This window comes from Cervus elaphus, chromosome 5 (assembly GCF_910594005.1).
Source record: "Cervus elaphus chromosome 5, mCerEla1.1, whole genome shotgun sequence".
In the NCBI taxonomy this organism is placed as follows: Eukaryota; Metazoa; Chordata; class Mammalia; order Artiodactyla; family Cervidae; genus Cervus; species Cervus elaphus.
In genome coordinates this window covers 102,116,164-102,143,235 of record NC_057819.1, presented here as the reverse complement: position 1 = coordinate 102,143,235, position 27,072 = coordinate 102,116,164, and the positions used below count along the sequence as shown (strand labels likewise).

Below are 27,072 nucleotides of genomic sequence, written 5' to 3'. Positions count from 1 at the left end.
GCTTGACACTGTGCAGAGGGCACATTATAGCCAAGTCTGGAAAGTGAATAAAGGGCCTCAAACGTAACCGGATCCCAATTCTCATGAATGTTACCTTACATCACAATGTGCAGTTTGCAGATGTGAGTAAGGATCTTGAGATGGGGATTGTCTGGGTGAGCCCTCAATGCCATCACTGTTGTAAGAGGGAGGCAAAGGGAGACCTGACCACACAGACAGAAGAGGAGAAAGGCACGTGACAATAAAGCAGCAAGAGACTGGAGAAGGCTGTGAGGCTGTCTCTGCAGAGGGTGGGGTCATGAGCCAAGGACAGCAAGCCACGCAGCTCTAGAAACTGGAAATGGCCAGGAAACAGAGTATCCCCCAGAGTCCCTGGCCCTGACAACATGGTGCTCTCAGCCCGGTGAAGATGTTTCCAGACTTATGACCTCTGGAACTGTCAGAGAACACACACACACAGTTTATGCCGCCGAGTTTGGGGAAATCTGTCAGCAGCCAGTGGAGACGCACATGCTGTACTCCACAGTGCCTTGGTACTCGGCAGGCACACTACGCTGACTAGCCCTGGCTTTTGTCGTCCCCTTCCTTAGGCCCTGAATCAAACTTTCTCTACACTTGAACAGTCCTCATCTGCCATTGAGTAAATGTTTTTGCAAATAAGCCTCAGAATATATGACAACTCAGTTAAACATGCCCCACTTGTCTATGAAAGGAGTCAGGGTTAAATTCATTTACCTACTACAGTCTCACCCAGCACCGGCTGGGGGCCCAGACAGGCAGGATGGCAGGCACAGTCCTGCTTTGGCTGAAATCACAGGAGGTGTGCAAGGAGACCACACATCTACCTGTGTGAACGGAGGTGCCATTTGTTCACTTGTGAGGCAACTGGTGATCTTTTTGGCTTACAAAACAGGAGCATAAACCCATAAAAGTACAAATATGATGAGTACTATAAGCAAAAAGTGTCCACAGCTCATTCACACAGCTGGGTAAACGGAAAAAGTTTACCTGGGCTTCTTTTACTTTTTTATTGTGAATTTTAAGTTACATGGCTAACACAGTGAATGAATACATTCTCCTTGTAAAAAGTAAAAAACATCTCAGGTAAGGCTAAATAGTGTCTGTTTTGAGGAGTATATCCACCTTCCACCTCAGTCTCCTCCCTGGTTTACTCACGCTACTTTCATTCATCTTCTTTCCAATTTTCAGCATGGGATATATTACCCAAAAATGACACTTCAGAGTATCTTATGAGCTAACACACATTGAAGCCATTTATGGCTATTTGTTATGCAAATAGAATCCTAAATAATGAGACTGAGGCTTGGGGAATGGGGAGCAAACAAAACCACAAAGCCAAGTCAGTCTCTTCCTATAAAAGTAAACAAATAAAATCAGACAAAAAATGGAAGGAAGGCTTATTCCTTCCTGTAATTCATAATTCTGTCTGGAACTCTGCCCCTCCCTTCCAACATCATTTTGTCGGGATAGACGTGAACGGTGCCAAAGGCCTGGCTGTCCGGAGCTGTTTCGATAACCCCTTCTATGTTGACGTGGTGCACACCGTAAGGGTCCTCAGAGTAGCCGCCATCGTGAGTGTGGCCGGCGAAGAAGCATACCACACACTTGTGAGACCAAATGACTGCCAGGGCGTCTCTGTAATTCCAGGCCAGGCACACACTGTCAGAGGCCTCGGGGTAAATGGGAAGATGGCCTGTTTAAGAGAAGAAGAGTTATGAACCAATCAAGAAAGACCTCTTTCACAAAAAACAGGCTAACAACGAGTACTCAGGAAAAAGAAAATGTGTACTGCCACTCATCCTGGACTGAGAGCACAGAGAACCAACATACGCAAAAAACTAGATACTCTATAGCCACGTCTCTGGAGCATGAAAAAGGGGGAGACGGTTCATACCCAAGGGGAGAGCAGCCGCTGTACAGGCAGAAGTTAGAGATCTACGGCCTCAGGGTCTCAAGATGCACAAACACCAGGGGAGACGGACCTGGGCAGGGCGGTCAGCAAAGGCAGCCACCGGCCAGGCAGATGCCATACTGGAATCCAGTCTTGTCAACTTTCCTATGTGTATATGAGTGTTACACACATAGAACGAGCTACTCCTAAGTAACAGAACAGTCTAGGGAGGTGTCCATGGATTATATGTCATTATATGTCATATAAATACTCGATGTTTTATAAAGAACTGACTTGTGCCACTTTAAACACTTCCAGGAGGTCGTGATGGTCACAGCCATTTTACACGAGAAAACTAAGTTAGAGCAGGGAACAGTCACACTAGCTTCCCCATGAGGCAGAGGCAGAACTTCAAATCCTTGATGCCAAGACACATGTGAGGCCACATCACATAGCAGGTACGGTTTCACGCCCAAGTATGGGTGCTATAGCTCATTGGTCTTTACTTCTTCCCAGTAAATCACTTTCCTTTTTTCTGTTACCGTTTATTTTTATTCTGAAATCTTATTCTGAATATTTTTATTCTGCTTAAAAACTATTAGTTTATTAAAAAAAAAAAAAAAGGGAGGCGGTAACAGAGGGTTAGCACACAGACATACACAGACACATACACACACCATCACCACCACCACTCTTCAAGCTGTGATAAGGGCTGAGAGTCCAAGGAGGCCATGTGACTTTCTAGACCCAATGTTATGCTGGACACACCTATCAAGTCCCACTGGTGTCTGACACAATCAGTTGTTCCCTTCTCCTTGAAATACTTGGCTCCAGAACACCACCATCCCCCTACTCTTCTCCCAACCTTGACAGCTTCTGATACTCACCCTCCTTTACTGCATTCTCACTTCTCTGGGTCCTATCTGGGCTGCCCGAATGCTTGGTCCTCAGGATACACAACACTATCTACACCTAATAGCATAGTGATCTCTTAGTAATTTACGATTTTAAACATCAGCTCTATTCTTTCAACTTTCACATTGAGATATCCAGTCCAAACTTCGAGTCCAAGTTTCTGACAAGTATGTCCACAATGCTTACTCAATCTCTCTCCTGATGTCTAAGAGGCATCTGACACTTGAAATATATTTTCAAACCTGAACTCCTGAATTCTTCACCCGAAACCCCTCCTACTGCCATGTTCCATATCTCCGCTAATAGCAATTCCATCCTTCCAACTGAATAGCAAAACTTGAGTAGGCCAAATACCACTGAGTAGCCAAAATGAAAGTGAAGAAACAAAATAAAATGTCGATCAGCCATTTTAAACTTTGCTAAAGAAAACCCAAGGCACTCAGTTATTACAGGTTTGTTTACCTGGCCTCTGAGCTGACAGCAAAATGGAAGAAACCCATCAGAAGCTAATGCAGACAGGTGCACTGAGAGAAGGGCAAAGAAACGGGAATACAGAGGGGGAGACGACAAAGGGGGCTCGTCTCAGGAGCTGCACGCCGTGAGCTACATGGTTCGATCTCTTTGGGTTCAAAGAGATCAGAGCATTCAGTACAGGTACATTTTGTACATTCAGTACAGGTAAAATTAACAGGTACATTTTGGCAGCAAAAACCAAGAATCAGAGACAAGAAGTATCCCATTCTGGAGACCACTTATTACAGAGCCGAACAGTGTCACAGCAGGGCTGTCACCCTTGAGGGCACCTTATTTAATTTTATTTAATTTTCCAAGCCTTGAATGACATTTGATATTCTAGAAACACTTTATTCTGAGTAAAATTTAAGAATAAAACACCATCTTGTGCACCATCTTATCATGTCAGTGAAAGAGAAGTAAAAACTGATTTACAGAAATATAATTTATTTTTTGGCTGGCCCACGCGGCTTGCAGGATTTTAGTTCCCCAACCAGGGATAGCAGAACCCAGGCTTCAGTAGTGAAAAGCGCTAAGTCCTAGCCACTGGACCACCAGGGAATTCCCTGGATACAATTTTATATTACCAACTATCTGAAAGCCTGTCACTTTCAAAAGGACTTCATGTTCATAGTTTCACTTGATACAACGTAAGAAAACTGCAGTGTGTACACTGATCACTTGTCCAGAGTACACGGGTCACAGAGACAAGAGCCAGAAGGGCATGCTATCCCCGCGCCCCTCGGTCCAATCTTCAGGCCACGTCAGTTTTAAACAGGAGAACTCCTCTCAGCCCCCACACCACGTACACAAGACATACCGCAACCCAAATTCAGTTCATGTGTGTGTGTACGTGTGTGTGCATATGCGCCCACAAACATCTACATCTGAGTGTACTTTAAGCACCTCCAGATTCCTATGATCTCTGATGGCAATATGCCGTGAAAAATGACTCTAAGTGAAAACAACACACTTATTTCCTTGCAGCCACATGGAGGATTTAGTTGCAGCCCTGCCAGATGATCCTCTCACACTGGTCTCCTGGGACTCCAGCTTTGCTTTCAGTGGGCAGCAGAGACCACTGCACCCACCAGGAGGACTCCTGAGGCTGAGATGTGGGCCGGGGCCTGACTGGAATTCTTCACTTACACACATTGCTAGACAAATTGATCCCATTTGGGGAAATTCTGCTTTGAAACCTAAAAGGCCAAATCACAATCTCTAATATATGTTTTTCTCCTTTTTATTTTACAATTCTTAAACATTAATTTTATATTCAGATTGCTTCTCAACAAAGAGTTTTAAACTAAGCTTTTATTTTATAAAAAAGAGACATCTCAATATTAAATATCATTAGTATGCTTTAACTAAGCCCATTCTCTAAAATGCTAGTGTAACAGAATCATTTAAATACTTACTCACAATCACCACCTTTTCTTGGTTTCTGTCGGAGAATGTAAGAACTTCGTTCAGCCAACTCAGCTGTTCTTGGCTAAATCCACCATTAAACTGGACAAACTGGGGCTCACGAAGTCCTGAAACGAATCCAGTCATTTACACCCGTCAAATGTCAACGCTTCTCTCACTCAGGCATCCAAACTTAGCTACCATGGGGGAGACTCATGCTTTTTTCTTCAGGAATACTCGGCAGCAGTTGACTTAAAATAGGGAACTAAAAGAATTTACAGCAATGTAAATCACGCTGTGTCTTACTCCTGACCTCAATACTCCTCTGCTTACTTCCCTTGCTCCCTGTTTACACTGAATACAAAATAGACTGTTTTCATGTCCACTGAGTCACTATAAAGTCACTTTCACCCCCAGACCCCTGTGCATTCTTTACTAACAAGGTCTTACTCTGCTTTGCATCTCTTGCCTTTGTTTTTGTCTCCAACGCTGTGCTCCACCCACTCTTCCCGAGGATGATGACTCCTCACTCAGGTTTCAGCTGAAATGCTTTTCTCCTTAGAGAGGCTATTTCTGGCCAACTAACTACAATGGTACCTCTAGTCCTTTTCTGTAATATTATGCTCTCTCTTCTGGGTGGCGTTTATCACTTCTCTTTCATTTATTATCTGTCCTGCACACTATCTTCTCTTGCTTCCTCCACTCTGTCCACAAAAAAGTGGTGCTGTCAGTCCTGCCTATAGCTCTGAAGAGGTGCCCTAGTGAAAGTGCCCGGCGAGTATTAGGCCCTCAGATATCTGCTACATAAATGAATCTTGAACCAACTGCCACCGCTCCATGTGCCTTGAGGCGAGTGAGAAATCCTGACCCTGAACAACAGGACAGTATACTTTTACCTTAATCGTCCATCTTCCTGCTGAATAAAAGGTAGCTGAAGAATTTAAAGACAATGTATTAGATTCTCAGCTCAAAGGAATAATTCACCTTGAGGACTATTCAGTTCCGTATTTGGGTTGTGCTCCCTCAGTATCTTCAGACACTGCTGGTATTTTGGAGAAGACTGATCCACGCCCAAGACACTCATGTCATAAGCATCGAGTAAAATGAAGCGGAATTTAGGGAATGGCACAAAATGATACGCGTAATAATCCTCCGAGGGCACAGTCTCAGGATGGTGGGCAATCTGGTCTTCCAGAAACTTTGTGTTAAGTTTGGAGTTTGTTAAATAGTCTCTGCTGAAATTATAGAATTCATGGTTTCCCCACGTGTGATGGACAGGGACTTTTAGCATTTGGAATGTGTTCATGACGCGCTCCAGTGACTTTTCTGATGCTTTGTACTGCGCATTGTATCCGTCAATGATGTCTCCAAGCTGAAGTACACAACGGGGCCGGCTGCTTTCTTTATTCCAGTGTTCAATAGCACCCTGTAAGTGAAGAAGACTGTGTCTGTAGTACCTCCGTCTGTTTCCCTGGAAATTATAGCCATCTTCCAAATCAGCATATTGAATATCTGCTATCACTCCAAAGGAGAAGAGAAGTTCTGAGCTCTCACTGAGGGGTTCAGGTTCAGGCTTATAATCCATACTCCAAATAGCTTTCTAAATAAAGAAGATGAAAAAGGTAACTATGTTATAAATGTCTTAATTTCCTACTGGACTGAAGAAAATGCCAAGATGAATATTAAACTTAATAGTCAATCCACGAGGTAGCTAGGTAGAGAAACGTGCATGGGCTTTAAAGTCTGATGGGTTAAGTCCAAATTATCAAATCCTCAAAATGCTTCTGCTTCCTCACCTGTAAAATAGATAACCTCTATTCTGCACAAGAGCAGCAATTAACTAAAGGGTATTAACATATTAATGAACAGGCATTCAAGTTCCTGTGAAGTCAAATTCAAGTCTGGTATAATTTGTAATTTTTAATAAATATACACTAATTTTAAATACACACACATGCCCTTCTTCCACAGACACCAAATAATTCTATCAAAAGCTCAGGACACCTTCTTTCAGTCAGGAACTGTTTTAGAAGTTACTATTTTATTTAACATTGTAAATTTAACATGAAGAAGTTGTAATAAAAATGCATTAGTAAACAAACACAGGAACAAGCTATTAGAAGAATCTGACAAAAGTTAACAGACCAGCTGAAAAAACATTGAATTCAATTTTAATCTATCTGATAGCTGTCTGATCAGTTAACCTACAACTGAGCAAAGAGGTGAACAGCATTTTATATGCTCACTGCCTGAATAAGCAAGGAACTTTCGTGTCTTTTTGTTGGAGGAGTAACTTCTCCCTGGGGAAACAAACAGAGATATGGGGTGGGGGAGGAACCTCAACCATAGGCAGGTTCAAGACAGAAAAATCTGTTCAATTAAAAATGATTTGACGTGCTAAGCAAATATTTACTTCCAGCAGATATTCTAGAGAATTCTAGCGTAATTCAGGAATCAAGAAACATGGGTAATAGCAGACCACCAACTTCCTGGTTAGCAAGCAGAGGAACACACTAGCTAAAGATGCCAGTTCATAGAAAATATCATGTCCCAGGGTCACCTTTGCCAGATGCATTTGCTCAGTAGAAACCCCGGGGGGAAAAAAATCCCCAGAAGGAGTGGAATCCAAAGTTAAGGAAGTAAGAAGGCCGGTTTCTCGTCTTTTTTTTTTTCCATATTTTGCAAATCCACCTCAGAGATGGAGAAGGGTAAGACTAAGACAGCAGATGTTGAAGCAAAGGCAAGACAACTGAACGCGAGTTAAATTTTCGCAAGGAATGAAAAATAAACCTATGAGTGCTCCCCCCTCATTAGTGTCAGTCGCTCAGTCATGTCTGACTCTTTGTGATCCCATGGACTGTAGCCCACCATGCTCCTCTGTCCATGGAATTCTCCAGGCAAGAGTACTGGAGATCTCCAGGGGATCTTCCCAACACAGGGATCCAACCCCGGTCACCTGCATAGCTGACAGATTCTTTACCGTCTGAGCTACCATGGAAGACACCCCTCATTAGTAGTGGGCTTAAATAAATATAGGCTTGTATCAATCGCGGAGCCCAGGGGGACCAAGTCCAGGGCTGGGATATAACAACAAACACTACTCCGTACAGTGCCGTTATTTGTAGTTCGATTCCTTGTAACTTGGGAATATAAGTTCCAGGCAGTTCGGTCATACTTGACTAGTCCTTGTCACCCTGCACTACTCAAACATCTTAATCAATTTTTTTTCTTTTTAAAGTCAAACAGTATTTCAAGTGCAATGGGTGCAAAGCGGTGAACGACCGGCCTCCTGGCTGGGCTGGCCGAGGGCGCCCGACAGGGTGGGGACGGGGGCTGCCCGGTCCCGCCAGTCCCCCGGCACCGCTTTCTCTTTTCCAAGGCTGGGGGCGCCGGGGGAGGAGCAGCTGCTGCGGTCGCCGAAGCCTGGGGTCCCCGAGCTGTATTCAGGCCTCTCGGCCCAGGACCCGCCACGAAGCCCAGCCCCGGAGGCTGCCCCCTTCTCCCGCACCTGCCCCACCCCTCGAGCCCGGCCGTCTACCCGGTCGGCCCGGGCGCGAAACCCCCGCCCAGCCCGGTCCGCCCCGCCTCCGGCCGCGAGGAACCACCTACCGCGCGCCGGCTCCTCGGCGAAATGCTCCCTGGCTACCGGATGGGCTACCGCGTCACCATCGAGCCCAGCGGAAAGAGCGGCTCTCCCTCACTTCCGGAGGAGGTGGAAACGGCGCCGGACGTCGAGGGGCGGGTCAAAGGAGGCGCGGTCTCTCGAGCTCATGGCGGGGCTGTCGCTCGCGCCCGGCCGGATAATGCGGCTTCCGGGCCGCCAACTTTGGCCTTTCTTGCCTCACGGATTCGGGGTTTGGGGCCCAGAGAAGGGGACCGCGAGGGTCTTGCTGGGGCGGCTCTGCGCGAGGCCAGAGGGGGCATGGCGGGCCTCGGGGCTCGCTGCCTGCTGCCTGGGGAGCCGCCCCCTCAGCACTGCAATGCCGCCCCCGCCCGGGTCGTCAGGACCGGAACGGAAGGGCAGCAGAGACCCCATGCGCCCCTCGAAGCCGGGGGTGAGTACATACCAGAGCCTTGCCTTTACTAGTCTCGGCTGTCAGTCAGCCCTGCGCCCTTCCCATACCACTTGGTCATGACCTCAGAAATCACTCTACCTGGCCTCAGGTTGACCTCCACTCAGCCTGCTCACCTGAGTCACAGCAGAATCTCATCCCGCGTTCTCCTCCGTTTTGCACGTACCCCGGTCATTAAAGGAGCTTCCCTTGTAGCTCAGCTGGTAAAGAATCCGTCTGCAATGCGGGAGACGTGGGTTCGATCCTGGGTTGGGAAGATCCCCTGGAGAAGGGAAAGGCTACCCACTCCAGTATTCTGGCCTGCAGAATTCCTTGGACTGTATAGTCCATGGGGTCGCAAAGAGTCGTACATGACTGAGCGACTTTCACTTTCAGCGTTAAAGAAAGATACCGGACTTGGATTTTAGTTCGCTATTGCGCGAAGAAAGTAAGTTTCAGGTTTTTTCAAGGGGTCTCAACCGTAAGTTTGCCACAATTAAAGAGTTAACGTTTTTATAATTGTCACTCGACTCTCCCTTCAGAGGCTTGTTGTGTTGTATGCTGATACTGAGCAAATGTGCGTCGTGGTTGCGTGCTGAGTATACCTTTTTCCCTTTGGTTTTTCCTGGATTCTAGGACCCCAAAAGAACTTAGGAGCAACTAGGCTGTAGTGATAAGTAAGAGAAGTGGTTATTGGAGCTGGGGGAAGATCAATGAGTTATTTTACTTATCGCGGGACTTGGAAGAAAGTACAAAGAAATAATGATGCTATTTGCAAGAAGTTCCACTTTTAAGTCTTTTCTACTTTGGCTTTGTTACTTCTGGAAACCAGATTTCGGTTCACCTCCCAGATTTATTTGGTTTATTTCTCAGTATCCGCACAAGCAGGTGATTAACTGATTTTTAAATCAGCAGTTGGGATCTTGGTCACACGTGCTAACAGTCATGGTGCTTGAGCCTTGGGTCCTGTTTTCACGGGAACAGAAATTGATTTAGGGAACGTTCCCTTGAAAAGACGTGCCTTAGTAATTGTGTTAGGAGCTCAGCTGCAACTGTATTTTTTCATCCCAAGGTACTGTAAAACATCCTGCATGTTTAACAAGATCAAGGCCTCTGTGTATGTATTTTAGAAACTGCTGTAATAAATTTAGTGTAATTAAATGCACTTTACTAATATTTTTAATTTTGAAATCTCTGCCCCAGTAGCCTGTTTCCTGGAAGTCTTTAGCCGTCACATTTGCTATTGGAGGAGCTTTATTGGCCGGAATGAAGTACTTCAAGAAAGAAAAGACGGAGAGTAAGTAGATGCCATCCAGTGAGCTCTTAATGTAACCCTTCCTGGCTATGGACTAGCATCCTGGTGGTGTTGGTGTTAAGCTTTGTATCTTGAAATAATTTTATGTTTATGGTAGAGTTGTAAAAATGACAGAATTCCCACGTATCTTTCATGTATCTTCACTTAATGTTAACATCTTGTATAACCATGACTATTCACTACACTACAAACTTTATTTGGGTTTCATCTGTTTTTCCACTGTCCTTTCTGTTCAGGGCAGACTGTCTAACTGTGTGAAAAGACTTATTGTAGACAGATTAGGATGTAGATGGTAGGAAGTCCAGAGGGTACAAAGATGACTAAGGTGTGCAGTCCAGCCATTGAGGCGCACATGACAATGAAACAGACACAGAAGTAAAGGGTTTCACTTGATGAGGTTCTGCCAGGCCAGAAGGAAGTGAATGAGAACCTGGTGTGGGAATGCCAGGAGCTGCTCTGGATTAACACTCGGAGTTTAGAAATTGTTTACAAGAACTTTATATTTTAGTGAATATTTCAGGACTTTTAAGGTTTGTTTTAGAAGCTTCTAGTAAATCCTTAAAGTATCACTTAACTCTGTTTTGATTCTTTAGAGAGTAACTTTTGATGCCATTATACAGAGGATAATGTTTATATCTGGGAGTGAGAATTCGTAGGCTTTAGAACCTTAGGAATATAAGCACCAGATTGATACACAGATATATTTCTTTCATGTAGCAAGCAGTGTTTTGCTAATTATGATTTTCATATTTTAATATGCACTTAAGTTGCTTCAGTTTCAAAATGAAACAAACTTGACAAACTAGGAAAGTAATAGTAGAGATAGTTCTAGAAAACCCAAGCTTCTTTTGACTTTAGTTGCAGTTTTCACCTTCTGTTAATAATCTTGTTTTGTAAAAACTTGTACTATGAAACAGTATTAGAAATGAGTATTTGCTGACATGATGCCTCATCATCTCTAAATACTGTATTATGTGTTTTCTACAAACAAGGACATTCTTCAACGTGACCACAATATAATCAACAAAATCAGAAAATTACTACTGTTCAATCTTCAGATCTTGTTCAAGTTTTGCATATGATACCCTCCTTTTATTTTTTAAACATTTTTTGGTCGTTCCTCATGGGATCTTTGTTCCCCCACTAGGGATTGAACCCTCACTCCCTGCAGTGGAAGTGCACAGAGTCTTAACCTCTGGCCTGCCAGGGAAGTCCCAACTGTTGCCCTCCTTTTACAGCAGAAGGATTCAGTGTAGAACTACACCTCATAGCTAGTTCTCTCTTTGTTCTCCTTCAGTCTGTAACAGTTTTGCAGCCTTTACCTGACTTTCATGACCTTGACAGCTTGGAAGATTTAAGGCCAGTTATTTTGTAGACTGTCTCTTAGTTTGGGTTTTTCTGGTATTTTCTCCTGATTAGATTGAGGATGCTGTGTTCTTTTTGCATTTAATCAGGTGTCACATGATTTCAATTTGTCCCATTACTAATAAAATTCAGTCTGATCACTTGATTAAGGTGGTATCTGTCACTCTTCTCTACTGAAGATGTAATTGTGTGTTTTGTGATGTCCATTTATGTATGTAAATATTCTGTTCCCCATCAAATTCAATTTATGTACTTATGTCAGTGTGGACTTATGATTTTCTTGAAAGCCAGTGAGTTGTAGTCCATTATTCTCTTTAGTTTGATGCTGCCATTATCCCAGATTGGTCAATGGGAGTTCCTTTGAACAGGCTGTTATTTCCTTCCAACAGTCCTCCAATATTCTCTTGAGTTCATCCTTAATTCTAGTGTGGTAAAGTGTTCTAGGATCGTGTACTTTCTCTGCCCTAACCCTGGTACCAGCCATTTCCCTAAAGAGCCTCATTTCCTTTTAGTGGAAGATGATGACATTTGGAAGTCAGGATATGAGCTCATTGCAGTTAGGGTGTGTCCGCTCCTGCGTCCTTCCAGTGGACAGAACTAGGAAAGAGATGTACATGTTTATAGCTATATTTATTTCTGTATCTATATGTATTGAAACCATAAGTTCATACACTACCTCCCATTTCTTTCCAGTACTTCATGATTTGTTCTACTGTCTCTTTCTATTGTTCTAATTCCTTTTCCATTTGTTTTAACAGTTATGTTTAATATATTTACTTATTTGATCAGGCCCCTGTATGTAACTAAGGTCACATTTCTGCTGTCCTGTCCCCATGCAGCTATCCTCCTGCACACTCAGGCTGCAACATCACTGCCAGGCCACCCAACTCTCCCACCTGGGCTCAGACATTCTGTTCTGCTGTGTCCCTCCTCCACTCCATCAGGGCCGCACCTAATGGCTAAGGGCTGAATTGTTCTGGAAGAGGAAGAAAATTTTTTTTACTGCTTTTTTTTTTTCTTATAGTCCCTATTATGTACAATAGCATTTCATTTCATTTTACTTTATACTTATTTCTCTTAAAAGATTTTTTTAAGCTTCTTGGAAACAGGCTATTTCTTCCACATTTTGTGCCCTCAGTCATTAATATAGTGTGAACCATAGATCAGGCATATGAGTACCTGTGGTTAGATTGACTTTTTTTTCCTCTCCTGTTTGTGTCTTTTTAAGAGCTGGAGAAGGAACGGCAGCGAAGCATTGGAAAGCCTTTACTTGGGGGCCCATTTTCCCTCACAACTCATACTGGTGAACCCAAAACTGATAAGGACTACCTGGGTCAATGGGTATTGATTTATTTTGGTTTTACTCATTGTCCTGATATCTGTCCAGAAGAACTAGAAAAAATGATTCAAGTCGTGGATGAAATAGGTAAGAAAGCTGTCTCATTCTGTAAAAAAGTACATGTTTACTTGATGCCCTTAGGTTACTTTGCTTTTTGTTACTGGTAGGTGGAGGGTTTTAATTACTCATTCGGTTTGTGAGAACATATAATCTCAGTTAATCTCAGTTGCACTTGTTAGTTGCTGTGATTCCGGTGACCTTATTCTCCACCAAAGAGGAAGTTTGTTTTGATGCTAAATATTAGATTGCTTAAAAATGTTGGTGTGGTCTGGGTCTCCCTTAACTCTGCTTTGTGTCCCTTACTTTTTGTAGCCTTTCGTCATTTGTAGCCTTTCGTCACTGACCGTACCATTGCCTTTCCCCTGGTGACTGCTGGTTAGACTAGGAAATGAATTGTTCCAGGATATTCAGACCTTATTAACAGTTTCCTGGCACTTGAGAAATGGTTGGGGGGGGGGGGGGGCGGGGGCGGGAATCCTACAAACACTGGATTGGATTAAAAGACAGGATGTCCACATGATGTGATTCTGAGTAACAGCATGTCCGCACTGGTGCGGGTGTTCACTAGGATGTGTATCTGACTACACCACAGACGCGTATGCACCTGCACTTCCTGCGGCTCCCCTCCCTCCCCCATCGGTGTTAGCTGTCCCCCTGTGTTGCCTGACCACTTTGCTGTGCTGCACACTGCTGTAATTGCTACTTGTCTTCTCCCTTAGAATGTGAATAATGATTAATGAGAACTTTCTTTCAGACAGTATTCCAACTCTGCCAAATTTAACTCCGCTTTTCATCACTATTGACCCAGAGAGGGACACAAAAGAAGCCATCGCCAATTATGTAAAAGGTATGTTTTATTTCCAATACTTTACGTCTGTTTAGTGCTTAGAGTTTTTGAAAGATCAGCTCACTGGAACCTTGCAGTGCCTTGTGAGATACAGGGACGAGTGGTGCCATCACTTGTTGTACAGGTGGATAGAAAGTGGCTCAGAAGTGTGACTCTGGCTGGTAAGTAAACTATTTTGTCACGGGGAAGGGTTGAACTTGGCCTTCATATATCAGAAAGGAAAGAGAGAGCCTTGAGTTGAGAGGACATAATTGCTTCTGAGCAATTCATCAGGAGCCTCTCGATGAAATGAAAGCGGAGAGTGGAAAAGTTGGCTTAAAATTCAACATTCAGAAAGCCAAGATCATGGCATCCGGTCCCATCGTTTCATGGCAGATAGATGGGGAAACAATGGAAACAGTGACAGACTTTATTTTCTTTGGCTCCAGAATCACTGCAGATGGTGACTGTAGCCATGAAATTGAAAGATGCTTACTCCTTGGAAGAAAAGCTGTGACCACCCTGAACTGCATATTAACAAGCTTTAATTAACAAGCTTTGCCAACAAAGGTCCATCTAGTCAAAGCTATAGTTTTTCCACTAGTCATGTATGGAAGTGAGAGTTGGACTACAAAGAAAGCTGAGTGCCGAAGAATTGATGCTTTTGAACTGTGGTGTTGGAGAAGACTCGAGAGTCCCTTGGACAGCAAGGAGATCCAACCAGTCCATCCCGAAGGAAATCAGTCCTGAATATTCCTTGGAAGGACTGATGCAGAAGCTGAAACTCCAATGCTTTGGCCACCTGATGTGAAGAACTGATTCATTGGAAAAGACCCTGATGCTGGGAAAGATTGAAGGCAGGAGGAGAAGGGGACAACAGAGGATGAGATGGTTGAATGGCATCACCGATGTACGTGAGTTTGAGGAAACTCTGGGAGTTGGTGATGAACAGAAAAGCCTGGTGTGCTGTAGTCCATGGGGTCGCGAAGAGTCAGACATGACTGAGCTATTGAACTGAACTGAAGTGAATTGCTTCTAATTCTAGCTCAGAACCTCATTCTCCCTTTCATAAAATTAGGGCAAACATGCATTCTGGGAGTATGTTCATTGGGAGATTAAAGAAAAATAACTAAATATAAACACATTTTTGAACTCAGTACGTATTTTATAAATCTAAAGTATAAATGATACATAGCTGTTTTAAGAAAGAATTTCAGTTAAAACATCTGAATATGTACTTAAAGCCTATTAGAAGGTACTTTTAAAGGCTAGAAATTATGGTAGAATTAAGGGTGAAAATTTAATTTCTTATGAGTTTGGGTAATTTCTCTGAATTCAAGTTTTTTCAGATAAAAAAGGTGATGAGAACACAGTATTGTAAATCAACCATAATTCAATTAAATATAATTCAAGTAAGGGAAAATATGTAAAAGGAAAGAAAAGAATGACTTGTTAAAATTCGTGTGATTAAACACTGGAAGCAAAAAATAATAATAATGAGTAAAAATCTGATCAGACAGGTTTTGTTGTTTTACTAGTGTGTGGAACATGAGTGCTTAAAAATCAGGAATTTCGATTTTAATTATGGTGAAATTGATTTAAGCTACTGATCAGAAGGACTAATGAATAGTTTTCTAATTATTTTTATCTAATTATTTTTATCATTTGACACCTAATACATATCCTCGAGAGCTTTGAGTTATTTTCAAATGTGTTTTATGTAAGACCTGCTGTATATTTTATTATTTAACGTGTAATGAGAGATGGTTGATATATAAAAAGTACATAAAGTACAGCATAGTGTATTCCTTTTGACACATGTAAGAACTCAGGACACCGAGTGAACGTATCCATCACCCCCATCAGCTTCCACGTGCCCTTGCTATTCATGTCTCTCCCCTGCACCTACCTCCTATCTCTAGGCAACCACTTATCTGCTTTCTGTCAATTCAGATTAGTTTTCAAATTTATGTTTATGTAAATGGGATTATACAGTATATGCTGTTTTTTTAATGACTTCCTTCAGTATAATTATGCTGAGATTCATTCACGTTGGCTCAGACAGTAAAGAGTCAGCCTGCAGTGCAGGAGACCTGGGTTCAATCCCTGAGGAAGGAAATGGCAACCCACTCCAGTATTCTTGCCTGAAAAACCCATAGATGGAGGACCCTGGTGGGCTACACCCCATGGGGTCACAAAGAGTCAGACACGACCAAGCGGCTAACCCGCACACACAGACACACACCTTCAGTATAATTATGTTGAGATTCATCCATGTTATGGTCTGTATCAATAGTTTATTCATTATTATTGTTCAGTAGTATCCCATTGATGGACACTGGAGTTCTTTCCAGTCTCTGACTCTTACAAATAGAGCTGTTGAGAGCACTCGTGCACGTCTTTGTGTGGACACGTGGAGTGGCTAGGTCATGTAATAGGTGAGTTCTTAACTTTTTAAGAAGCTGACAGACTTTTTCGCAAAGTGGTTGTGCGTTTTTACACTCCCACTGGCACCATATGAGAGCTCCAGCTCCTCCACATCCTTGCCACACTTGGTAGGGTCAGTCTTCTTAATTTTAGCCGCTTCAGTAGGTGTGTTAGTGGTGTCTCATTGTGGTTTTAATAAAGCATTTCCCTTGATAACTTTTCATATTAATCATCTTTTCATGCTGTTACTTGCCATCTGTATTGTCTTTGGTAAAGTGTCTCTACATCTTTTTCCCATTTTTATGGAGCTGTTTTATTTTACTTAAGTATTTGTTTATTATTTATATTCCTGATAAAAGTCTTTTATCAGGTTCATGATTTGCTGATATTTCCTCTTAGCCTATGGCTTGTCATGTCAGCCATGTATTTTGAAGAGCAGTTTCCATTTTGGAGGGCTTCCCTTGTGAGTCAGCTGGCAAAGAATCCGCCTACAGTGTGGGAGACCTGGGTTCGGAAGATCCCCTGGAGAAGGGGAAAGCTACCCACTCCAGTATTCTGGCCTAGAGAATTCCATGGACTGTATATCCACAGACATAACTGAGTGATTTTAACTTTTCACCTCACACTTCCATTTTGGAGAAGTTCCGTTTATTAGTTTGTTCTTTTGTATTAATAGATTTTTTGTTTGTTTGTTTCATCTGTGAGAAATACTTGCCTAACCGAAGGTTACAAAGGTTTGTTTTCTCATTGAAGTTTTAGAATTTTTATTATATATAAGCAGAATTTATATCCACAGCTTACAGTTTTGTCAGAAATTGGAGCAATAGCATTGTTATTTTTTAAAAGCAGTTAAAAGCAGGTATAACTCATTGGGTAATAAATGATCTCAAATTTAAATATGTGTCATACTGACTTATCATCACATATGAACCAAACTTAGGTATCCCCAAATAAGTAGATGTTTGTTTGAGTTGCTAACGGAAATACCAAAACCCTATGATAATATTCTTCATTAGCAAGTATAGTGGTTGATGATACCATTTCTAGTTGCATTTGGGGAGAATTTTAAGTATTTATTTAAGTTGGTATTTAGAAAATTACTGGAGTTTCAGCAATAGTTTTAAAAGGTTTGGATGTGCAGCTTGTTCAGGCTTCACTTACCTTCTTTTCATTTACTCAGAGGGTGGGGAAGCAAGACAAACCACCTTGCTTTTTCAGTTTTTGAGCAGATTTTCCTATTTAGAATGAGTTAGATCAGAGAATGATAATGGGCTTCCTCTCCCTTTGAAAGAAAGTGCTGCTGTTAAATGCTGGACTCAGCTCAGTGGTCTGATGAATCCAGGTGTTGTAAGTGACTTCCCCAGCTTACTTCTACAAATTCCAAAAACTTAATAGCAAATGCATGCTGTGAGATTATGTGGTGGAAAATGAGGCACAGGTATTTTGAACCTGGCATGAACTAATCAGCCAAGTTTTTTCTCGTATGATGCAATTGAAAACTGTGATGCTTAATTCATAAGGATATCTTTAAACTTCAGCATATCTCAGAACTACACATAAATGTTTAAAAACAACTAAATTAACAAAAGATAAGACATAAATAATTAGGATACACTGCTTCCAGCTTTATTAGATATTCATGAAAGGATTTGACATACATTATCAAGAACTTTTTTTGGTTTCATTGCTCTTCTCTATTAATACCCTGTTTCAAGTTTCATTGATTTCCGCTCTAATTCTCTTCTGCATACTTGGGATTTAATTTGCTCTCTTTCTAGATCCTAAGGTAGAAACTTATAGGTTTTATGTCTTCTTTTTACTATATGCATTCAGTAAGTTGTGCTTCCATTTTAATTTTTAAATTTCTCTTGAGATTTCTTCTTTGGCCCATGTGTTATTTAGAAATGTGTTTAATTTCCATGTGTTTTGGGGATTTTCCAGATATCTTTCTGCTATTGATCTCTGGTTTAATTCCAGTGTGGTCTGTCTTGGTGAATGTGACATATATCACAGAGGAAAATTTTCATTTGTTTTAGATGAATTTCTTCTTCTTTGAAACATGAAAAACTGTTTAGGGACTCACAGGAAGAAAGTAGCAGTAGTTTTATAACTGTTTTTTGAAGTAGGGATGGTTGGGTTTTTGCCTCTCTTTCACTGTCTTTCTCATTTTTTATTTAGAATTTTCTCCCAAACTGATTGGCTTGACTGGCACAAAAGAAGAGATTGATCAAGTAGCCAGAGCATTCAGAGTGTATTACAGCCCTGGCCCCAAGGACGAAGATGAGGACTACATAGTAAGTAACTGCTCAGTTTCAACACCTGGGCGGGCTCCCAGGTCTCAGACATTTACAAGCTTTCCATGACAACTGGCTTTAAAAGCAAAATGAAAACGGTAAATAATCTGAGATGATAGCAAATTCCTTAATAATTAGGGATGCTTGAGAGGATAGAAAAGTGTATATAGTTTTTGAAGGATGAGTAATTTATATTTTTTGTTCTAATGGTTTAATTGCCCATTTTTCTCATGGCACATAAAATTGTAGAGCAGTATATTAAAATCTGGGATATCTTAAATTCACTAAAGTATAAAATAATCATTTTGGACAAAGCTCACTTTTAGTTTATAAACACTGTATTGGTTCTCTCTGCCCCCTAATGAAGAGGCTTAAGAAATATGCTCCTTTTGATAAGCAGTGTTAGGCCTTAGGGACCTGCATTTTTGGGTTTGAGTGAGTAAGAATTCTGAAAACCAAGAGAAAAGAAAGCCATAGGCAGTTAGACTTTTTATAAGATTTCTTTTCATACCAACTATATACATTTACATTATTTTGTGTTTAGTTGCGTTTGCAACTACTATGCTCTGCATAATTAGGTGTTTAATATGCTTTTTTAAAATGAAGAACAAATTCTATTAGGTGATTCTTCTGCAGCTCTTAGGTTAGAGAGCTGTTCACATTCATCAGCAGTACCCAGGAGTCTGAGTCACCTTGTTCCTCTTCTTGTCAGTGGTTTCTCAGTGAAGCGTAAGCACCACTCCTACCCACCCAGTTTCCTTCCCAACATGGGCATACTTCCCTATCCCATGAAGAGCTTACATTGTATTTTAGTAGTATTTCGAGATTTTTCCTCAGTTGTCATGCTCTATTTTCTCTGTAATACTGTTGCGACAAAGTGATGAATCATAAGAGACTTTCCAGCTGCAGAACTGGTTCTGTAGAAAGACAGTCAGGACCCTGAATCACTGGTGTGCCAGCAGCACCATGGCCAGCTTCCAGGAGGGTTTGCAGGGGGGTCGTCTCACTGCAGTGCTACCTCTACAGCCCACTGTGATTCCCCACCACCTTTGAACCTGGAGCATGTGGGTGCCCCATAGCCTTTGGCCTAAATTAAAGGTCTGTTTCTGGTCCCTTTGCCTTAAACCCACATAGTAATCTTATTTTTAGTTCCAGTGCCTCATAGACCTAGGGAAACTTGAGTTCATGGGAGAAGAAGAGAAAAATCAGCATTTTTTCTTACACTCTAAGTGAAGTAGGAGGACCTACTGTGGTTTCCTTTTGTCACACTAATAGCATGAGAAGAGCAGAGAAGAAGCCAAGGAGAAAGGAGAGGTTTTCAGACTTCTTTATCTTTCTGTAAAAGAGAGTTGTACTGACTGGTTTTGAGCTTAACTTATGATAAGAGTGGGAGCATTTGAGCTAGTCAGTCAGACTTCAGGGTTGAACAGCTTTATTAAATTAAACATACACACAGTTGTCAACTAGTTAACACTCCTTAGTCTTGTGCTTATAGCTCATAATTCTAAAGTTAAATTTTACAGATTAGACCAAACAACCTAAAATACTCAGTTAAATCATTCAGCTAATGTTAAGAGATACTTTGCTGAACCCAGAGCACTGCTTACCACAGGAATGTGATTTGGGTCACACTGCTGTCAGACACCCACCTCTATCATCAACTGACCCTCATCGTTTTTTGTTTAAAAGACCTTGAGGGAATTCCCTGGTGGTCCAGTGGTTTCATTGCAAGGGCCAGAGTTCAGTCTCTGGTTGGGGAACTAAGATCCCATAGGTTGATCAGTGCAGTAGACCGGTAGATAGGCAGACAGACAAGTAAAAATACTTTGAAACCTTTGAGCTGGTTGGTCTTCATTTAGTAAGAGTGCATCTCTTCTTGTCTGACCATAACCAGCCCTGAAAGGCAAGGTGCCAGTGAGCTCATAAACATAAACCAAACGCAGGTACTGAGATTTGAACCCTAAGATAGCCATGCAAATAATCCAGAATATGGGTATTAATCTTTTAATCTTTAAAATGTGAATATTTAAATCTTGTGGAGATTTCTTAAACCCTCTAGAACCCATCTGAGACCCCATTTTGAGAAATAAATACTGACCTACTACAATAGAATGCAATGTTTTGATAAGAATCAGCGAGTTCACTGCTCTACACTTGCAAAATCAGCCAGTAGGAGGAGACATTGTCAAGCTTCTTGGTTTTTTTCCATACTAGTGTGACTCTGTCCCTTGAGGAGATGGTAGGGGAACTTAAGATTTAAGAACATGCAGGGAGTGAGGGAGTACTTTAAGATGGAGAGGTAAAGGAATGAGATTTTCTTAATCTCAGTAGCAACAGAGAGGAGCTTCTGGCTTTGAATGCTCGTGGCATCCTCAGACCCATAGTGTGCATAACCTGAACATGCTACACATTCCTGACAGCTAAGTGTGCAAGCCATTGTGTGATATGTGTAATGTTGTATTATTTTCTAAGTGTTAGTTAGAAAATACTTTTGAAAAAGAATACACATGGCTTTCAAACCTGAGATGTTCAGTCTTAATAAAAGAAGTGTGAGTTGTATAATGTGACGTCATCTTTCACCTGTTGGATCAGAAAGGTCAAATATATTGTCATGATCTTACTTACTGAAAGAAAATACTACAGTGAGTGAAATTGGACCCACTGGCACTTCCATGCCTTGTTGATGGGAGTCAACTGATACGCCCTCTTCAGAAGGCTATTTGTATTATCGTCAGCATTTAAAGCATTTAAATACTTTTTAAGTTAGAGACCCTATTTTTTGGAACTTGCCTTACAGATATAACCTACAGCATTGTTTGTAAAAGACTGAAAACCAAGCAACGGTTTTTTAAAAGGCTTCTTTCTATACATGTGCTGATACAGAACAACATCCAGTATATTGCCAAGTGGGAAAACAAGTATAATGTGGTAGTGGTTACGCAGTTGTGTCTGACTCTTTGCAACCCCAAGGACTATAGCCCGCCAGGCTCCTCTGTCCATAGGCTTTCCCAGTCAGGAATACTGGAGTAGGTTGCCGTTCCTTCTCCAGGGGCTCTTCCCAACCCAGTGATTAAACCTGCATCTCCTGCATTGGCAGGTGGGTTCTTTACCACTAAGCCACCAGGGAAGCCCCATAATGTGTTGTCACTTCTGCATAAAAAGAAATAGGTGGGTATTGGCGCATCAGTAAATGCAAAAGGATTGTCTGGAAGAATCCAGCAGGACCAGGTGGCTGCAGTGCTCCCCGAGGAGAACTTAGGGAGTCTGAAGGAGTATGTATGTATGTGTGCAAACTTGCATGTTAGAAACACCGCGTGTTGCTCCCCAGCATTCCTATAGAGACGGTGGTGGGACAGTCCAAAGATTATGGAGTTTGGAATGGGGTAGATCTGGTTCTAAGCTTGCTCTGGCACTTACTAATTATGTCACTTGCCCCCTGGAGCCTGTTTGTCGCTTGCAGAGGAGATAGTACCTGTCTCCTGGGTTAAGATGACATGTGGAAGTGCTTGTCTGTGGATGGTAGTGTCCTTTCTCTGCACTAGAAACTACTCAAACTTTACAGTAGAAACAGATGCTAATTTGCTCTGCCCACAACCTCAGTGAACACTGAGATGCGGCCACTGACAAGTCTGACAGTTTGGGTGGGACAGTATTTTTACTCCGTGTTAGAATACTCATAAAATTAAGCCAAACACACACTGAAATTCTGGTTTCTGAAGGAGGAGAGAGAACAGAATAGAAAGAGTAGGAATAAGGAAGAAATGGGGTGAAAAGAGATGTGAGCTATGGAGTAGGGCTTCAGGGGATGCCTGGAGGCCTCGTTCTGACTCTGTCAGCTGTTTGGAGAAATGCAGGTCCCTGTCCTCCCGAGGTGAGTTATCCCCAGACCCCTGAGATCAGCAGCTGTCTGAGCCCCCAGGTCTGCATTCTTTCCGATGTGAGTAGGCTAGTGACTCTTTCCATTTGCTCTCTCTTTTCAAATGTGTGTGTGTAAAAAAAGCATGACAACTTCACAGACGTAGCTTGTGTGTCTGGGTATATTTGGGGTGTCTCCAGTCTGGTATGTGTGATCACATTCCTGTCTTTGTCTTGCCGAATAGCAATCAAGCCTGGAATAAATTCCAAGGATTCCAAGGACCAAGTCTTCTGCTCATTTAACCTTGGATTTGTGAAGCATATGACTCAGAACACTGATGGCTGGTCTGGACTTTAGGTCGAGCTAGGAACACTTTAAGAACTTTTCCAGGAAAGTGGATAATGGATTTAAGGGGACTCCTGGGAAGTATAGTGTTGATGGCTCCAAGGAATTCTCTTTAGGTGCGATTGTTCAGTGTAATGTAAACACTTCCCACGGAAAGAGAACATTCATTTTCATGTTTCCTTTTGAATCACTAATATCAGAACTAAATACTATGTTGGAATTTATATATATTATGTGTTTAGTGGTTAGTGTTCTGGGTTTTTTCTCATAAAACATGGTAAGTAGAATTTAGGATGTGATAAATGATAACCAGTTCTTCCAAAAACATAAAAGAACATACCCAAGAACTTAATAAAGTAATTTCTCACCAACACTTTTAACCCCATGTGATATCTCTTTATGATAGGGGTCAGATAAAATATTTTACTCGTAAACATGGACTCTTTCCAAGTGGGCATCGGTGATCCACAGCTTTGGCTGCTTTGTGAAGGCCAGCAGCAGCCATTTCTTAGAAGTGTGTTCTTCCCTCAGAATTCTGTAGATGAGGGTGTTAAGGATTGAACTGAAAGAATTCCAAGTTCTTGCTTGATGTGTCAAAGCAATGGTCAGGGCAAATTTCTGAAAAAAGATTTTAGATAATTTGTGGTTGTGAATTGACCGTAATAGACTTAGGCCCATTCCATAAATAATAGAAATGCTGCAGAGGTTAGCATCTTACCTGCTGTATTATTCAGTACAGTAAGGAGCTTATTTTGGTGAACTTTTCGTCTTCCTTCCCTTTTCCCTTTTCTCTGCAGGTGGATCATACAATCATAATGTACTTGATTGGACCAGATGGTGAATTTCTGGATTATTTTGGCCAGAACAAGAAGAATGCAGAAATAGCTGGTTCAATTGCTGCACACATGAGGACACACAGGAAAAAGAGCCAGTAACTCACACAGCATGGCCACGCTGTATCCTCCTGCCAAAGCGGAAGGACTTCATCTCCCGTAGGAGCCAGTACATACATGTACATACATGCAGCCTGCAGAAAGGCCTTCACACCAGGAGAAAATATAAATTTTGGACAGGGCATGTTACGCTTGGGTTCATCAAGGATGAATTCTTGGAACTGTAAAGATTACAACCAAAAGTCTCCCAACTTGTGGCCTTCAGACCAGAGAACCCAGTTGTCTTAAAACCAGTGGAATGGACCTCAGGGAAGGATACAGCCAGAAAAGACGAATCCCAGGCATCTCCCCACGTGAGTGGGGCCCTCTGGTCACGTGGTTGCCTCTCCAGAGTCTTGAGGTCTTACTCAGACAGGTTGTACTGAATTTCCAGGAGGATTGTCGCTTGCTTTCCTCTTTGAGGTGGCTGACGCAATCAGATCAGGCTCTCTGACATTCGTAATTAATCTTTATACTTGAAGGCGTTAGTATAGTCTTCCTTGTGAATGAGAATCATTGTCATTGTTGGCAGTGTGATCCCCTGTCGGCAGGTGCTGATTTTACTCATAGAGAAGGAATCTGTTGTTTGGGACAAACTATTAGATCAGGCAGGTTCCCTGGGGATCTTTCTTGTGATTTTTAGCAGTATGATGTGTGGGGCTTCTAGGGACCTACCGGAGGGTGTGGGGATAATGGACCATGAGTGTGTACAGAGTACCCGCCTGCCTGTGCTAGACTGCACTTGTCTGAGATAAAGGTGTTGTCAGCTTTGCAGCTTGGACAAGCATGGCCTTTCTCATGGGTGCAGAGATGACAGCTTAGAGCTCCTGGGGCTGGTAGGTAGGTACTTGTTGGAGTGCAGGCGCCTGGGCCCAGGGCTGGGTTCACTGAGCTGCAGAAGGATGCCGAGGCTGCGTTCACACCTGCCGCCCAGGTTCCTCTGATGCAATGGCAGGGCACTGGGGCCTCAAGAGGCTGTCTGGGGGGCCAGGAGGATGTGGGGAAGGCAGGTTTGGATCTGGGCGAGGACTCTGCTCATCTTTGGCATGTCCATCCACAAAGTGCTGGAGTCACAGCCATTAAGGGAGACGCTGGCTTTTGTTTCAGAAGTAAACTTCCCTGGAATCTGGACTTGACTGTCTGATCACGGTTCTCCACCTGAAGCCGCTGCAGAGCCTTTGCCAGTCTCCACACACCCTGACAGGTGTGCCTCCCTTCACATCAGTTCTGTGCAAGTGACATGGCTCTATCTTTTGGTTTTTAAATCCTCTTCTCAATACTTATGTTAAGCCTACTACAGATATTTACGTGAAGGGGTGTGAAGAAAGTCAAACTCTGGAGTGGTTCTGGGCTGAACTGTATCCCCTGGATTCATGTGCTCGTTGAAGTTCTAACCGCAGTGCCTCAGAATGAGACTGTAAGGAGACAGGGTCTCTCAGAAGTTAAAGTGAGGCCTTTCAGGTGGGCCCTCATCCAACATCCCTGTTGTTCTTACGAGAAGAGATTGGGACACAGGCCAAGAGAAGACCATGTGAAGACACGGAGAGAGGCCTTCAGAAACAAGCCCTGCCCATCCCTTGATCAGGGACTTCTGGCCGCCAGAGCTATGAGACAGTAAGCGTCTGTTGTTCAAGAGCTGGGACTATCGTGCTTTGGGACAGCGCCTAGTGGACTGCCACAGTGCCATTCTCCCTTTTGGCTCCATAATACAAAGCTACCCAGATTTAGTTTACATAAACCTAAATGCAGGCAGAAGTCACTGGTTTGGGATGACTTTCCTAGGAACCTTGTCAAGAAGGTGAGAAACTTAAAAGAACCTGGGTCTCGTGCATTGCAGGCAGATTCTTTACACTTTGAACCACAGTGGAAGCCCTAGTAAAAGCCTCGTCTCACATAACAAAAAAGATCTTAAGTATCTGCAATGCCAGACATTTAAAAAGATGATCTGTTTTAAGCCACAGAACATTTGTGCGGATCACTTTGCAGCAGCTTATGCCGGAGAAAATTCAGTCTTCATTCTCAGCTGTTGCAGGTTAGAGCCTGTGTCATGATCCAGAAAAGGAACAGAAGCTTTTGAAAAAGACCTTTTATTTGCTCTTCATTCCAGTGTCGAGTTTAAAGGCTTAGAAGTTGGGCAGAGGACCTCAGAGATGACGTCCGAATATCTCCACCCAGGAGGGGACACTCCCAGAGATTAGGTGCTGGCCTCACTCTTGAATCTGCACTTGAAGTTGGGTCCCAGTTTGTGGTCAGGTCCCTGCCTGTCCCAGGGCTGTGAGGTGCTTATGAAAGTGAAAGTCGTTCAGTTGTGTCCAACTCTTTGCAACCCCAATAGTCCATGGAATTCTCCAGGCCAGAATACTGGAGTGTGTAACCTTTTCCTTCTCCAGGGGATCTTCCCAACCCAGGGATCAAACCCAGGTCTCCTGCATTGCAGGCGGATTCTTTACCAGCTGAGCCACAAGGGAAGCCTGGGGTGCTCATGGGGGCCAAACAAAAGCTGATGCAGGGAGGGGGTACACTGTGCCCATGGGGCACCCATTCTTTGTAAGCCTCAGGAAATTAAAATCAAGGCTGCCTCTCAAGAAAGTACCACTTGCAAACTTGACCTGGATGGGTTGTGTTTTCACTGATCTCTTCACTGGAATTAATATTTTAAGAAATGGCATTTATTTGAAAATTATAAGAATCCTGTCCATGCAGCAGGCCCGAAAGTACTGTGTGCACCTGGCTGTCAGTGCAACGTCAGGTGTAAGAGCCGAGACTCGCTGAATATCAGTAAAAAGCCTGTGTGGATTGACAGCTAATGTGAACCCAATGAGTGGTTTGAATTTGTGAATATCTGCATAAGAGATTGTAAAATAAATTGTTTTTAAATATAAGGTTAAAAGAAATTAAAATTTTCAGATCACCAATACTGCTGTAAATAATGTCTTTTCTTATTTTTGCATATAGCACAGTTTAAGTTGTGTGAGTGTGTGTATGTGCGAGAGAGCTACCCTTTCAAAGACCAGTCACACAAGCATTCTTCATCCATTGAGCTCATACATTTTACTTGCAGTTCTGAGTTACATTACTCTGTAGAGATATGGGTGGTTATTCCTATTAATGAAGTACAGTTAATAACCTCTTTAGCCAGATGTTCCCCTTTAGAACCTAGGGGTTTTCTATTCATTTTAAGAATATATATTAAAGTTTATTTGTCTTCCCATGATTACAACATAAACATTTGTAATATTCAGAAAAGTTGAAATGTTTAAGTCAGCACTGTTCCCCCACCAGGAAACTTTGGATGCATTTCCTTTGAATCTTCAAACTTAGTCTTTGTACCGGAAATCCACCAATGTGTTCCTTTAAAAAATTAAACGTTAACAGGTCAAGGTCAAGCTCAAGCCTCTGGACAGCACTTCCCCACCATCCTCAAAGGCAGCTGCTGTTAAATGTTGGCTGGGTATCATTCTAGAATACTAAGGGCCCACTCGGGCTGCGTTCTCAGGCTCCAGTTATGAACACT

The 27,072-nt window shown here is 42.5% G+C and overlaps 2 protein-coding genes across 4 annotated transcripts; one reads left to right on the top strand and one right to left on the bottom strand.

The window, feature by feature from the left end:
- Positions 1 to 1,014: 1,014 nt before the first annotated feature.
- On the bottom strand, positions 1,015 to 14,146 carry ADPRM (ADP-ribose/CDP-alcohol diphosphatase, manganese dependent). Of its 3 annotated transcripts, none has more exons than XM_043903860.1 (5): positions 13,997 to 14,146; positions 7,844 to 7,847; positions 5,732 to 6,189; positions 4,759 to 4,875; positions 1,015 to 1,714 (listed from the first exon to the last, which is right to left on the bottom strand). In XM_043903860.1, the coding sequence occupies exons 1-5, from the start codon at positions 14,052 to 14,054 to the stop codon at positions 1,419 to 1,421; spliced, it is 933 nt and encodes a 310-aa protein (XP_043759795.1). In that variant the 5' UTR covers positions 14,055 to 14,146; the 3' UTR covers positions 1,015 to 1,418. The 3 variants fall into 3 exon arrangements, with proteins under 3 accessions (XP_043759795.1, XP_043759794.1, XP_043759793.1); XM_043903859.1 differs by lacking the exons at positions 7,844 to 7,847; positions 13,997 to 14,146 and adding exons at positions 7,042 to 7,043; positions 8,357 to 8,414 and having other exon boundaries at positions 5,732 to 6,347; XM_043903858.1 differs by lacking the exons at positions 7,844 to 7,847; positions 13,997 to 14,146 and adding an exon at positions 8,357 to 8,442 and having other exon boundaries at positions 5,732 to 6,347.
- LOC122694741 (protein SCO1 homolog, mitochondrial) lies at positions 8,473 to 26,473 on the top strand. The gene is made up of 6 exons (XM_043903861.1): positions 8,473 to 8,802; positions 10,006 to 10,096; positions 12,708 to 12,905; positions 13,633 to 13,725; positions 18,310 to 18,425; positions 23,424 to 26,473. The coding sequence occupies exons 1-6, from the start codon at positions 8,518 to 8,520 to the stop codon at positions 23,559 to 23,561; spliced, it is 921 nt and encodes a 306-aa protein (XP_043759796.1). The 5' UTR covers positions 8,473 to 8,517; the 3' UTR covers positions 23,562 to 26,473.
- Positions 26,474 to 27,072: the final 599 nt, after the last annotated feature.

Bases quoted from the DNA above. Each gene is read 5' to 3' on its own strand.
- ADPRM (XM_043903858.1), bottom strand. From the start codon at position 6,332: ATGGATTATAAGCCTGAACCTGAACCCCTCAGTGAGAGCTCAGAACTT. The intron at 4,876-5,731 runs GTGAATTATTCC...GATTCGTTTCAG, and splicing joins GGAACTGAATAGTCCTCAAG to GACTTCGTGAGCCCCAGTTT. The intron at 1,715-4,758 runs GTAAGTATTTAA...TCTCTTAAACAG, and splicing joins AGAAAAGGTGGTGATTGTGA to GCCATCTTCCCATTTACCCC.
- LOC122694741 (XM_043903861.1), top strand. From the start codon at position 8,518: ATGGCGGGGCTGTCGCTCGCGCCCGGCCGGATAATGCGGCTTCCGGGC. The intron at 10,097-12,707 runs GTAAGTAGATGC...TGTCTTTTTAAG, and splicing joins CAAGAAAGAAAAGACGGAGA to AGCTGGAGAAGGAACGGCAG. The intron at 13,726-18,309 runs GTATGTTTTATT...TTTTTTATTTAG, and splicing joins CATCGCCAATTATGTAAAAG to AATTTTCTCCCAAACTGATT.